The sequence below is a fragment of the Ceratotherium simum genome, chromosome 35 (assembly GCF_057802395.1).
Source record: "Ceratotherium simum simum isolate JZ-2026a chromosome 35, ASM5780239v1, whole genome shotgun sequence".
Taxonomy (NCBI): Eukaryota; Metazoa; Chordata; class Mammalia; order Perissodactyla; family Rhinocerotidae; genus Ceratotherium; species Ceratotherium simum.
Window position 1 is genome coordinate 12,992,934 of NC_141934.1, and position 14,337 is coordinate 13,007,270.

Consider the following 14,337-nt stretch of genomic DNA (forward strand, 5'->3'; position numbering starts at 1 on the left):
TGGTGGCATTTCCAAGTACTGAGTAAGGTTAGGATTCTTCAGGAAAAAGTGCCAGATAACGACCTCTCGCTTCCTTAAAATAGGTATTCAGTGTGTGTATCAAGGATTTAAATGCAAAACAATGCAACTATAAAAATATCAAAAGAAAGAATTGGTGATTTAAAAAATTATTTTAATTGGCAAGGTCAAAGAATGACAGAAACCTGGAAGAAATTAACAAAAAGACTGATACAACAAATATCATTTTTAAGAAATGACCCAAATACTTAAAAGCTTACAAATCACTGCGAATCCGCTCTTAGGGATCTGTGCCAAGGAGACGATTACGGATAAGCCTAGGTTTGAATCCGAAGACAGTCACAGCAGCTAGAATTTCGTCATATTGGCAACAGCAGGGATTTGGCGTAAGTTTCCGGAGTTCCAAGTGCACGTCGTTATGTAAAGCCACTTCACAGGTTAATCCGGCGATGCTTGATCGGCGAGATAAGGTGGGGCAGGAGAGCCGGCAGAGCCGCCCCCGCTCCCATCCCATTAAGACTCTGGAGCATCTCTGAATCCGCCAGGTGCAGCTCAAGGTCGGCCTCACTTAGGCCAGGATGGAGGCGGCGCCGGAGGAGGCCGGGCGGCAGGATTGAAATTGAAATTGGGGTGGGTGCGGCCCGGCACCTGCACTGCTGAGTGTAGGACGCATCCCGCAAGGCGGCCAGGCTGGTCCTACCTCCATCCCAAACCCTACTTAGTGACCGCTGCGGGGAACAGGGCTGTGTTCCAGGAAAGGCCAACCCTCTTGGAAAGGAGCTTGGCGCCTCTAACCCCGCAGAGACCAGCGCTCAGACGCTGTGGGGCTGGGAGGAGAGGGACGCGAGGCCGCAGAGCTCCGGGTGCAGCGCGCAGAGATCAGCCTAATTCCCGAGGAGGCGGGAAGGTAGGTGAGCTGTGAGAGCCGAGTCTAGAGGACCAAGACCAGAGATGGGGGGCAGAGGGCCGGTTCAGGTTGCAGTAGCTCAGATGTGTGTGGGGGGGAATCCAGGGGGCACCCGGGCCCCTTACTGTGCGATGGGGATGCCTGTAGGTGAGAAGAAACTAGGACGCACCCGACCCGTACGCGCCAACACTGTAACCCACAGTGTCTTGTGAGTCTGCGTGGGGAAAAGAATCGTAATCAACAATTTTCTTACATTTCTATGACTATTTTACCAGGTCCCCTATCTTTTACTACAGGACACTGACAACTTCGGAGCAATCCTTCCTGGTGTGATTGGAAAATGTGTGTAGTTAATAACTGGCTACTTTATTTGAAGTCATGGTTTAAAAAATGTTACCAGGCAACTACACAGAGATGCCTAATATAACCGTGTTCTTTAAGGGCTTATCCCCTTCAGGACAGCAATGACTGGCAGGGCCAGGACTCGAGCCCGTGGCAGAGCGCGTGGTCGGGCGTCCCCGCAACCTGCTGCACCTGGAGCCGCCGCAGCCGCACCTGCAGCCGCCGCCACACCTGGAGCCGCTGCGGCCGTGAGCGCTGTAATGTTCATTATTTCCTTTATGCACAACACACTGCCTCTGCTGACAAGAGAGAGAACCGGTTGTTGAGCCCCTGTAGTTCAGGTATAGAGTTCTCTCCTGCTGAGAGACAACGAATACATTTCAGAAGCAGAGTCAGATTTTACAGATGCCGGTGTGGCGGGCTTTACCTACGTGGGGAGCCTCTCCTCCGCTTCCCTCTTACATTATTTTCACATGTGCAAACAGACTGACTTTCAACCCTGAGTGGATGGAAAGGCTTCCAAATTCTGTAGCCTCTCAATTTCTCAGGGGTGACTTCAAAAATTAAAATACTTGCACAGCCTGAGTTGGATAGAGTCTGCAATATTGTTTGAGACTTGTCATACCTGCTGTCCGTCTGCGTTTCTGTCTTCTCTTATCCCGGTCTTGCTTTGACGCCCTCCGGCGGGTCCCGGTGCTGGCCTGACGGTCACATGACACCATCTGGGTCCATTCATTCTCCTCTGTGGTTGTTGCTTCTCTCTCCCTTTTTTTCTTCCCTCAAACCTCAACTCCTCCTCCTCCATCCTAATTCTCAGCCTTTCACAGCAACTCCTGTGTCACTGAGACATAGAACATCAGAGCAGAACTTCAGTATCTTCCCCACTGCATCTCCACACCCAGGCCTCCCCCTCACCTGACACCCCAGGGTACCAGCTCTGCTCCCACCTAAAAAAACTATGTCCACTTACACCCTGGGCCCCTTTACGGTTTCTCTATCCCCAGGCAACTCTCCCCTCTATCTCCTGAGTCAGCAGGCTTTTGTTCTCCTAGATCGTTCCTGTCTGCTTACAACGGCTGAGTTTACTCCCATCCAGTAAGAAACCTCTCCTGGATCCCAGTCCCCTCACAGCTCCTTTCTTTTTGCTTCCCATTGCAGAAATCTCTCTACTCTGAACTCTAGATCTTCCTCCCTCTTCTCTCTCCACTCCGGCTCTCTCCCCATCGCTCCACTGAACGGGCTCTTGTCTGGCTTCCCCAGGATCCTTCACTTTGTCAAATCTGCAGGTCGCTTCTCGGTCCTCCTTGTACTTGCTCTATCACTTGGCTGTGGAATAGTTGAGCCCTCTTTTCTCCTTGATAAACTCCCTCCACGTGGTGTTCAGGTCACTGCACATCCTTGGTTCCTTTCCTACCTCCCTGACCACTGCTGTTAGCTTCCTCAGCTGGGTTCTTGTCCTGCCCTGTTGATATGCCTGGGACCTAGTCCTTGGGCCTCTCTCCTTGATACATGGACTCACTCCCTTGGTCATCTCATTGTCATGGCTTTCAGTGCTCTCTGGTGTGTGGACAGGGCCCCCTATTTCTATCTCCGGCCAGCCCCCTCTCCTGCACTACCTCACACCCCACAGATGTCCACACATGTCACACTCCTGATCTGCCCCACTCACTTCCTCTGAAGAAGCCTCATTCCAGTTGCTCAGGCCAAAGTCTGGCTTTGTCCTAGACTCCTCTCTACCTCAAACCCTTCACTTAAACAACCAGGAAATACTGTTCTCTGCTTTTCAAACAAGTGTCCAGTATTTGACAATTTCTCAGCACCTCTGTTATTACCCTCTGGTCCAAACCACCAGCGTCCCTTGCTGGACACTGCCAGTGGCCTCCCAACTGGTCTTCTTGCTTTTGCTCTGGTCTCACGCTCAGTCTGTTTCCAACACAGAACCAGAGAAATCGGTTCATGTTGCTCCTCTTCCCAACACGCTATAAGGGGTCCCATTTTCTCAGAGTCAGAGGCAATTCCTTAAGGTGGCCTCCCTCCTGCTACCTGTCTGACTTCTTTCTCTTGCTTCTCTCCAGGTTCTTAGCCTTGCTGCAGCCGCACTAGCCACCTCGCTCTTCCTTGACCGTTTCTACCTTAGGAACTTTGCCCTCTCCTTTCTCCACCTGCGGCTTGTGTAACCTTGTTAACTCACTCGCCTCCTTCAAGTCTTTCATTCCGTGTCAGCTTCTTACTGAGGCTCTGCTTTGCCCTCTGTTAATTAATGCAGCCAGCCCCTTCACGCCCCACCTTCCCAGTAACTCCCAGTTTTCCTTACTTGGCTTTCTTCTGTCTTTTTCTTTATTTCCCTAGCAATTCCCAAACTTATGCTATAGAAATTGTTATTTTTATTTTCTGTCACTGGAATGTGAGCTTTTTAAAGGAGGCCCTTTGCTTTGTGTCCTGCTAGTGCCTGGCACATGGCAGGCGTACAGTAACTTTTGGATGATGAATGAACTACTCTTATTTCTTATTTATAAAAATAGTGGATACTCTTATTTCTTATTTATAAAAAGAGTGGATACTCTTATTTCTAAAGAGTAGATAACTCTACTCATTATTTCTATCTCCAAAAACATGCAGACCAAGCAACCTGGTCAAATTCAGCCTAGACTCCAGCCACTGCCAGCAGAGGGCCAAGTGGTTGAGCCTGGACAGCCAAGAGGCGCAGAAGGAACATCTCAGCCTTCAGGTGAAAAGAGGGAAGAGGGAAATGGTGGAGGGAAGGGGATGCTTAATACATGAAGGTGCACCACAGCGATAAAATTCTGGACAGATAGCCCCAGTATTCCCATGAGGTTTGCAGGATGGGAAGAATGTACAGCGTGCAACTATTTCCTTCCCTGCAATGAATTATCTGACTGTCAATTTTTTATTCCCCCTATATTTTAAGGCTTATGGAAAAGAAATGGTGATTATTATTCATTAGCGAATTCAATGTAACTGCTTTTCAAATTTAGACCATGCATTTTTATACATTAAGTCTAAGTTAACTAGGAATTCTAGGAACATTATTTTCTTGGGTTTGTAAATGGCTGCCCTGAAAGCTTGAGCAGCTCTTGAACATCTCAGTGTTCACCTACGTTGTCTTATCCTCAAAGGTGAAAGGTTATCATCATTATACAGATGAGCACACAGGCCCAGGTGTGGTCATTTGCCAAGGATTCAGCTAATGCAATGAAACCTTAGATCTGATTCTCCAAACAGCTTCTTTTTAATTCTTAAAATTTTGTTTATTGTGGTAAGAACAGTTAACATGAGATCTACCCTCAACATATTTTTAAGTGTTCAATACAGTATTATTAACTATAGGCACAGTGTTGTACGGCAGCTTTCTAGAACTTACCCTGCATAACTGAAATTTTATACCTCTTGAGTAGCAACTCCCCATTTCCCCCTCCCCCACTCTCTGAAAATTGCTATTCTGCTCTCTGCATCTATGAGTTTGACTATTTTAGATATATAAGTGGAATTATGCAATATTTGTCTTTCTGTGACTGGCTTATTTCACTTAGCCTAATGTCATCGTGGATTGTCTTTCTGTGACTGGCTTATTTCACTTAGCCTAATATCATCGTGGTTCATCCATGTTGTTGCATATGGCAGGATTTTCTTCTTTTTTTGAGGCTGAATAATATTCCATTGTGCGCACATACCACATTAACTTTATCCATTCATCCGTTGATGGGCATTTAGGTTGTTTCCGTGGCTTGGCTATTTTGACTAGTGCTGCAGTGGACATGGGAGTGATAATATCTCTTCGAGATCCTGATTTCAATTCTTTTGGATAAATGCCCAGAAGTGGGATTGCGTGGATCATATGGTGGTTCTATTTTGAATTTTTTGAGGAATCTCCATACTGTTTTCCATAGCAGCTGCACCATTTTGCATTCCCATCAGGGTATACAAGGGGTCAAATTTCTCCCAATCTATATTTATTTTTATTTTTATTTATTTTTTAATTTTGTTTATTGCAGTAACGTTGGTTTATGACATTGTAAAAATTTCAGGTGTACATCATTGTACTTCTATTTCTGCATAGATTACATCACATTCACCACCAAAATACTAATTACAACCCATCACCACTCACCTGTGCTGAATTATCCCTCTCACCCTCCTCCCTCCCCCCGTCCCCTCTGGTAACCACCAATCCAATCTCTGTCCCTATGTGTTTGTTTATTGTTGTTATTATCTACTACTTAAGGAAATCATACGGTATTTGACCTTCTCCCTCTGACTTATTTCACTTTGCATTATACCCTCAATGTCCATCCATGTTGTCACAAATGCCTGGATTTCATCGTTTCTTATGGCTGAGTAGTATTCCATTATGTATATATACCACAGCTTCTTTATCCATTCGTCCCTTGATGGGCACTTAGGTAGCTTCCAAGTCTTGGCTATTGTGAATAACGCTGCAATGTACACAGGGGTGCATGTACCTTTACAAATTGGTGTTTTCAAGTTCTTTGGATAAATACCCAGCAGTGGAATAGCTGGATCATATGGTAGTTCTATCCTTGATTTTTTTGAGGAATCTCCATACTGTTTTCCATAGTGGCTGCACCAGTTTGCACTCCCACCAGCAGTGTATGAGAGTTCCCTTCTCTCCACATCCTCTCCAACACATGTTGTTTCTCCAAATCTTTATTAACACTCGTTGCCTTTTGTTTTTTTGTTTGCTTGGTTTTTGATAATAGCCATGCTTACAGATGTGAAGTGATATCTCATTGTGATTTTGATTTGCACTTTTCTGATGATTGCATTTTCGGATGACTCTGACCTTGAACATCTTTTCATATACCTGTTGGCCATTTGTATGTCTTTGGAGAAATGTCTGTTCAGGTCCTTTCCCCATTTTTTAAATTGAGTCATTAGTTTTTTTGCTATTGAGTTGTAGAAGTTCCTTATATATTTTAGAAATTAACCCCTTATCAGATACATAGTTTGCAAATATTTTCTCCCATTCCATAGGTTGCCTTTTCACTCTGTTGATTGTTTCCCTTGCTGTGCAGAAGCTTTTCAGTTTAATGAATTCCCATTTGTCTATTTTTGCTTACGTTGCCTGTGTTTTTGGTATCATATCCATGATGTGATCGCCAAGACCAATGTCGCGAAGCTTTTTTCCTATGTTTACGTCTAGGAGTTTTACAGTTTTGGGTCTTATGTTTAAGTCTTTAATCCATTTTGAGTTGATTTTTGTGTGTAGTGTAAGATGAGAGTCCAATTTCATTCTTTTGCATGTGGATATTCAATTTTCCCATCACCATTTGTTGAAGATACATCCTTTCTCCATTGTGTATTCTTGGCACCATAGTTGAATGTGGGTTGATTATATGCATTTATTTCTGGACTCTCTATTTTGTTCCATTGCTGTCATTAGGCCAGTACCATACTGTTTTAATTACTATAGCTTTGTAATATATTTTGAAATCAGGGAATATGCCTCCAGCTTTGTTCTTTCTCATGATTGTTTTGGCTATTTGGGGTCTTTCATGGTTCCGTACAAATTTTAGAACTGTTTATTTCTATTTCTGTTAAAAAAAAAGAAAAGCCATTGAGATTTTGATAGAGATTGTATTGAATCTGTAGATTGCTTTGGGTAGTATGGACATTGTAACAATGTTAATTTTTCCAATCCATGAACATGGGATGTCTTTTCATTTGTGTCTTCTTTAATTTCTTTCTTTTTTTTTTTTTTGAGGAAGATCAGCCCTGAGCTAACATCTGTTGCCAATCCTCCTCTTTTTGCTGAGAAAGACTGGTACTGGGTTAACATCTGTGCCCATCTTCCTCTACTTTATATGGGATGCCACCACAGTATGGCTCGATAAGTGGTGCATCAGTGTGCACCTGGAATCCAAACCTGCGAACCTGGGCCGCCTCAGTGGAGTGCCCGCAAACTTAACCACTATGCCACCGGGCTGGGCCCATGGCATTTTATTTCTCAATGTTTTGTAGTTTTCACTGTACAAGTCATTCACTTCTTTAGTGAAGTTTATTCCTAGGTATTCTGTACTTTTTGATGCTACTGTAAATGGGATTGTTTTCCTAATTTCAGATAGTTCATTGTTAGTACATAGAAACGCAACTGATTTTTGTATGTTGATTTTTGTATTCTGCAACTTTACTGAATTCATTTATTACTTCTAACAGTTTTTCGTGGAGTCTTTAGGGTTTTCTATATATAAGATGATCTTGTTTGCAAACAAGGACAATTTTACTTCTTCCTTTCCATTTGGATGCCTTTTATTTCTTTTTCTTGCCTAATTCCTCTGGCTGGAACTTCCACTTCTATGATGAATAGAAGTAGTGAGAATGGGAATCCTTGCATTGTTCCTGATCTTAGACGAAAAGTGTTCAGTTTTTCACTACCAAATATGAATTTATCTTTGGGCTTTTCATATATGGTCTTTATTATGTTGATGTAATTTTCCTTCATTTATCGAGTTTTTATCATGAAAGGGTGTTGAATTTTATCAAATGCTTTTTCTGCTTCTATTGAGATGGTTGTGATTTTCATCTTTCATTCTGTTAATGTTGGTATATCATGTCAATTGACTTTCATACGTTGAATCATCCTTGCATCCCAAGGACTAATCCTACTTGGTCATGGCATATGATCCTTTTAATGTGCTGTTGAATTCAGTTTGCTAGTATTTTGTTGAGGATTCTTGCATCTATATTCATCAGGGATATCAGCCCATAGTTTTCTTTTCTTATAGTGTCTTTTTCTGGCTTTAGAATCAGGATAATGCTGACCTCATAAAATGAGTTTGAGAGTATTCTCTCTGCTTCAATTCTTGGCAAGAGTTTGAGAAGGATTGGCATTCATTCTTTAAATAATATAATTCACCAATGAATCCATCTGGTCCTGGGTTTTTCTTTGTTGGGAGGTTTTTGATTGCTGATTCAATATTCTTAATAGTTATAGGTCTATTCAGATTTTCTATTACTTCATAATTCATTCTTGGTAGGTTGTATGTTTCTAAGAATCTATCCATTTCTTCTAGGTTATCTTGTTTGTTAACATATAATTTTCTATAGTAGTCTCTTATGATCCCATTCTCTCTTCACTGAGGCAGTGGGGAGGAACTATGGTGAGTACCCACATGCTAGGTCAAACCACTGCCTTTATTTTCTGTATCCCTCAGGGGTCCAGCATATGCTGGGTCCATCATCACTCTGAGGCAGGCGAGATAGAAGCTAGTCCTTCAGGCAGCACCCAGAAAAGTTGGGACGTTGGATGTGGGGTCCAGCTCTTTTCCTCAGCACAAAGAAGCTGTTTGCTGGATATTTCCTCCTGATCGTATAGTACTGTGCTGGGCTTGGGAATTATGGTGAGAAGGCGTCTCCAATTTTTCTATCAGTTTCTATGTGGCTGGTTTCACACTTGCTGAGGGGGCAGGAGCCTCTCAGTGATTCTCTGGATTTCTCGCAAAGGGAATGATCAGTGTATTGCTGTTGGATTTGTGTGTTCACTGGGAGAAGGAGTGTCCAGGGCTTCCTGTTCCACTATCTTGCCGATGCCACTCTCCTTCATCTTGCTTCTTATAGCAAAATAAATTGTGATGGGTCAAAGCTTGAAACACTAAAACAGTAAGAAATATAGATATTTTTATAACAAACTGAGACAAAATCCAGACTCCATAAAATGAAGTTATAAATTTAAATACACAAAATTAAAATACCTATTTTTTATCACCTGTATCACATCTCTGATGGTTGTGGTTAAATATTATATGTAAAATACATTGTATGCAGCAAGTGCTAAGGAATGATGGCTGCTGTTTTCTTTCACTGAAATTTGAATATTATTTTGATTGCTGGATGTATCAGAAACTGAGAGTTTGATAAAATCATTAAAAAATTTTGTGTGTAAAATTAAAGTTTTTCTATTATAGAAATTCATCCTCTTAATATTTTGTAAGATCATCATAAACTAGGAATAATAGCTTCCAGAAGTAACATCTTGAAGAAAGCCATTTTTTTTATAACCCAAGGCGTGGACCGTACTGGCCCTTCAGGGGTACAGGGTTTATGGATAATGTGTGCATATTTCTTTCACAATGCACCACCACTCACTGAAAGACAGCTGGGCACTGCCATTCAAATAGTGACCTTGTAAAATAAATATTTAAATCTGTATGAATCTTAGAATGAAATGAAAATAGCATGAGACCCTTTCCCAGTCGCTGTTAGTAAAAGCAATAGATCAGTGGTTCTGTATCAAAAGCTAGTTACACGACTTGCTGATGGGTTGTTCATTCAGCCAGCATTTTCTGATGCCCACTAGAGGGCAGTGCGGTGCCAGCTGATAAGCCTATAAGGATGTAGAGAGATCTCAAGGTTTCTGCTTTGCAGAATCTTGTACTCTGGAACACATATCTGATGAAACAGCAGCGATGCATGAAGTGCTATGGCAACCACTGATGGGCACTGGAGACTTGTTGGGAAAGGCTTCTTAATTTTATTTATTTATTTATTTTTCCCCGAAGCCCCAGTAGATAGTTGTATGTCATAGCTGCACATCCTTCTAGTTGCTGTATGTGGGACGTGGCCTCAGCATGGCCAGAGAAGCAGTGCGTCAGTGCGCACCCGGGATCCGAACCCGGGCCACCAGCAGCGGAAAGCCCGCGCTTAACCGCTAAGCCATAGGGTGGCCCGGAAAGGCTTCTTAGGGACATTCCCCTGACCTGTTGACCCACTACTGAAATAATGTTGTTTGGACCCCTTAACATCATCTTTTCTACCTCAAACAACCTTGACCATTTTACTGAATAGGTGGGGTTTCATATTGTCCTTTCCATTTGCATTTCCCTTTTTATTGTATAAACTCATGGCTTTTATGTTTATCCACAGGGGAACTTCAGCTCTTGGCTGGATTGCGGGCGGCATCGCTGAGGGAGAAGAGGCCTTATGGTGGAGTTTTTCGAGATCTCGTAGTGAATACTCGGCAGAACCTGGACCATGTCAGAGAGTCGAAAACAGGTACGCTGGCTGTTAACAATCCAATTTGATGGAGTCGTTCCTTTTAAACTTTTGATAAGACAATGTTGGTGCTTAAGAGAGTCCTGTAAAGCTTCATGCCACCGTGTAAGTGGAGGTACCCTCTCACGTTTTTGAAATAACATTCACTTTTCCAGAAATGAAGACTTATTTTACAGTCCTTACTATTTAGAAGACTTATTTTAGAGATACATTCTTTATTTTTCTTTTTTTATAGCTGCTTAGATAGAATGATCCAGTTCTTTGTTTGCACTGAGATTTTTTTTTTTTTAAACTAAACACTATGACATACAGTGGCTTTTCCCCCCTTTTGGAAGCCTTATGCTCCAAAAGGTTTGTTTTATTTTGATATTTCTATTGCTGTTAAATATGTTAATCATGTATTAACTTTCTAAATGTATGCTGGTATAAGGATTCACCGAAATAATGATGTTAGGTATTCTGGACGACAGGTGTAGATAAATGTTTACGTCATGTTGTTAATCTCTTTGTTTGCCCTAACTTTGGCTCTCAATGTTGTGCAGTCCAAATTGTCTTGGGTCCAATCAGCCACCAGTTTGTTGTTTCATTATTGACATGTGGCTCCATTTTTCAGGCTCGAAAGGTACAGCTGTAAGGCTCTTTGCGAACCATTTCCGGGTGACGTCCCATCCCCAGTGCGTCACGTATCAGTACAACGTTGACTATATGCCAGACATAGAGGATGGGAATCTCCGTGCAGAGTTACTTAAGCAGCATGAATCACTACTTGGAAAGTGTTGTATATTTGATGGAAACTCTTTATTATTACCTCGTGTACTACGTAAACGGGTTAAGTAACGTTATTGACATTTTCCTAACATTGTTCTCTTTCTCTTGCGTTTTGACTTTATTTTAGCTGAGCTCCTGTTGTTTCTGTACAACCGTTTGTAGAGATGTCCTAATGATCTCTTGCCAGTCAGACTTGTAACAAAACCCGTGTGTCATGTTTGATTATCATGGATATTCTCTAATGACTCATTTCAGTGTTTAAACCAAATTTAATATAGGGTAAAATATATATTTTTACCTTTTTAATGGCACAGTATGTCTCAAAAATGCTGATCATGAAGTTTTGAATAGTTTTATTTTATTTCTTATTCCCTCCAAAACTTCAGCAGAAAAAAAAACATTGGGAGCCTGCCCGGTGGCACAGCGGTTAAGTGCCTGCAATCCGCTTCAGCGGCCCGGGGTTCGTGGGTTCGGATCCTGGGCCTGCACCCATGCACCGCTTGTCAGACCATGCTGTGGCAGTGTCCCATATAAAGTAGAGGAAGATGGGCATGGATGTTAGCCCAGGGCCCGTCTTCCTCAGCAAAAAGAGAAGGATTGGCATCGGACGTTAGCTCAGGGCGAATCTTCCTCACAAAACGAAGCATTGGAAGAAGGACTCACTATTTTCTTTTATAAATTTCTATATTAACCAAGTCATTTACAGGAGCTTAAGTAAAAAATAGTTTTGATTTAAGTATCTAATTCTGACTCTCCACTTTTTTCTCGTACATCACGTTTTCTACCCACAAGTGTCTTGGTGGGAAGATGGCCCCTGCCATGTGGTGTGTCGACGGCCAAGTGACATGGATTTGCGATGCAATGCAGCTTAGCTTCCTTGGAAGAACCTCTAATCGTTTTTTGTTCTTCGTCTCAGAAAACAGAAGTGGTCAGCCTGTACAAAGGACAGCCTGTGAAGATTATCTTCGAGTTCTGCAGAGAACTCAAGCCCTCCTCACCAGATTGCCTGCGCAATTACAACATCCTCTTTAGAAAGTGTGTGCGATTGCGTTTCCTCGAGATTTAGTTGTGTTTTACTGAGGGTCAGTGGTGTTGAACAAAGCCATTTGCTTCTAGCACTTTGTGTTCTTGAGATGAAATGAAATGATGCTTGAGCCTCATCTGGGCATGTGCAAATTCAGTGGCCTTCCTCAATATTATTCTCCCTGCCCACCCCCACTTCCGGCTCCTGTCTAGAAGGAGTAACAGCCTTCAGCTGTGCACATCCATGCATATTTCCCTCTGGAGCAAACACACTCATTTTCTATTCTATCCTCACTGTGATGAACAAATATTCAAAATTAAAATTTGAGACACAGTCTGGAAAACATGTTTTGGTTCATTTCTGGGAATGAAGGACATTCTGATGGCCTTTCCATGATATTTTGTTTTATGCAAAGGAGACAAAAACTGAGGTTAAAGGAACTTTAATATCCACCTCATAATGTAACTTACTTGCTATATCAGCACTTTATGTTCATTGTTAGTATAAACAAAGTCAGTGACAGATTTTTTTTTTCCTCATGTATCTTGATGTATGTTACCAAATGCTTAATATTCACCGCACTTTTAATGCAACCTATTCTTTCAATTTCTAGAATTTTGAAGTTGATGAATTTGAAACAAGTTGGTCGCAACTATTACAATAAAAGTGAGGCCACTCAGATCTTGAATCATAGGTTTGTATAAAGTGGAAAGTACCAAATTCTGCAGACAAAAATATAGAAGCTTTTGAGAAAGTTACTGTCGTTTGAAGTCATATGGTTTACAAGTGATGGTCTTGTAAATGGTACCCAACGGCTATGAACAATTATGTTTAAGTTTAATGTAAACTTAAAATGAAGTGAAAAGATTCACTCTAAAAATCCTAGCATCTTAAGCATAAACCTTAAGACATTCATTTGTTGTGTAAGCCACATAAGAAACCTAAGTATTCATCCTGAACTTGGGTAATTTCTCTCTGAAAATGCTTTCAATCATAGCAGTTGTATCTATATGTATCTATGCATATATATTACTTAGGAGTGTATATATATATATTATATTCTCACATACATAAGAATATATGATACTTTAAGCCTGTGGGTAATAATAAAAATGGGTTAACAAAGATGACATATTTCTTATAACCAGCACATCTGGTAAATCTCTAAGGGAAGGTCCTTCAAAACACCGGTTATTACTAAAAATAAGAAATTGAAACCAACTCCTAAGCATTTATTGTAGACCCTGAGTTCAGGCCCATAACACTTGGCTTTATGATCAGAGCTCGGTCTTCAACACCCACATCTAACATATTCTGTTTACAGGTTGGAAATCTGGCCTGGTTATTTCACGTCTATTCTCGAGTATGAAAACAGTATTACCCTCTGTGCTGACGTGAACCATAAACTGCTCCGAATGGAAACTGCTTATGATTTAATCATGAGGATTTGTGACAGTAACAGAGGGGAAGATGCCAAAAAGCAAGTTTCTAAAGCATTAGTTGGATTAATTGTTCTCACCAAGTAAGTCTGCTTGTTAAAACCCCATCCAATCACTTTGAAAACTTTTTTTTTTCATAAGAGATGTTCCTATTTTTTCTAATTACTAAATGCTGAAGTTCAGAAGTAGAAATAGCATGAAAATGGCAAGAATCATTGGATACTTTTCTCATCTGGTTATACAGCAGGGGAGGGGACTATGTCAATTGTCGACTTTGCTGGTTTTGTAATTCCTACTGTTTCTCTCGCCCGGTCAGACATGGTGCTTGAAAATGTGTTGCCAAGCCCGATGTCGATGAGTGTATTGCCTATGTTTTCTTCTAGAAGTTTCACAGTTTCAGGTCTTACATTCAAGTCTTTAATCCATTTGGAGTTAATTTTTGTGTATGGTGTAAGGTGAGGGTCTACTTTCATTTTTTTTTGCATATGGCTATCCAGTTTTCCCAACACCACTTGTTGAAGAGACTTTCTTTTCCCCATTGTATGTTCTTGGCTCCTTTGTCAAAGATTAGCTGTCCATAGATGTGTGGGTTTATTTCTGGGCTTTCGATTCTATTCCATTGATCTGTGTGTCTGTTTTTGTGCCAGCACCATGCTGTTTTGGTTACTATAGCTTTGTAGTATATTTTGAAATCAGGGAGTGTGATACCTCCAGCTTTGTTCTTTTTTCTCAGGAATCCTTTAGCTATTCGGGGTCTTTTGTTGTTCCATATAAATTTTTGGATTCTTTGTTCTATTTCTGTGAAAAAC

General features: G+C 41.5%; 1 protein-coding gene across 1 annotated transcript in view; it reads left to right on the forward strand.

The window, feature by feature from the left end:
* Nucleotides 1–1,351: 1,351 nt before the first annotated feature.
* Nucleotides 1,352–14,337, forward strand: part of PIWIL3 (piwi like RNA-mediated gene silencing 3) — a 40,042-nt gene continuing 27,056 nt past the window's right edge. The window contains exons 1-7 of the mRNA XM_087423621.1: nucleotides 1,352–1,515; nucleotides 3,887–3,995; nucleotides 10,169–10,297; nucleotides 10,911–11,125; nucleotides 11,982–12,100; nucleotides 12,703–12,783; nucleotides 13,414–13,611. Of these exons, the coding sequence (XP_087279747.1) occupies nucleotides 1,390–1,515; nucleotides 3,887–3,995; nucleotides 10,169–10,297; nucleotides 10,911–11,125; nucleotides 11,982–12,100; nucleotides 12,703–12,783; nucleotides 13,414–13,611 (977 nt within the window). The 5' untranslated portion in view covers nucleotides 1,352–1,389. The remainder of the gene's footprint in view (nucleotides 1,516–3,886; nucleotides 3,996–10,168; nucleotides 10,298–10,910; nucleotides 11,126–11,981; nucleotides 12,101–12,702; nucleotides 12,784–13,413; nucleotides 13,612–14,337) is intronic.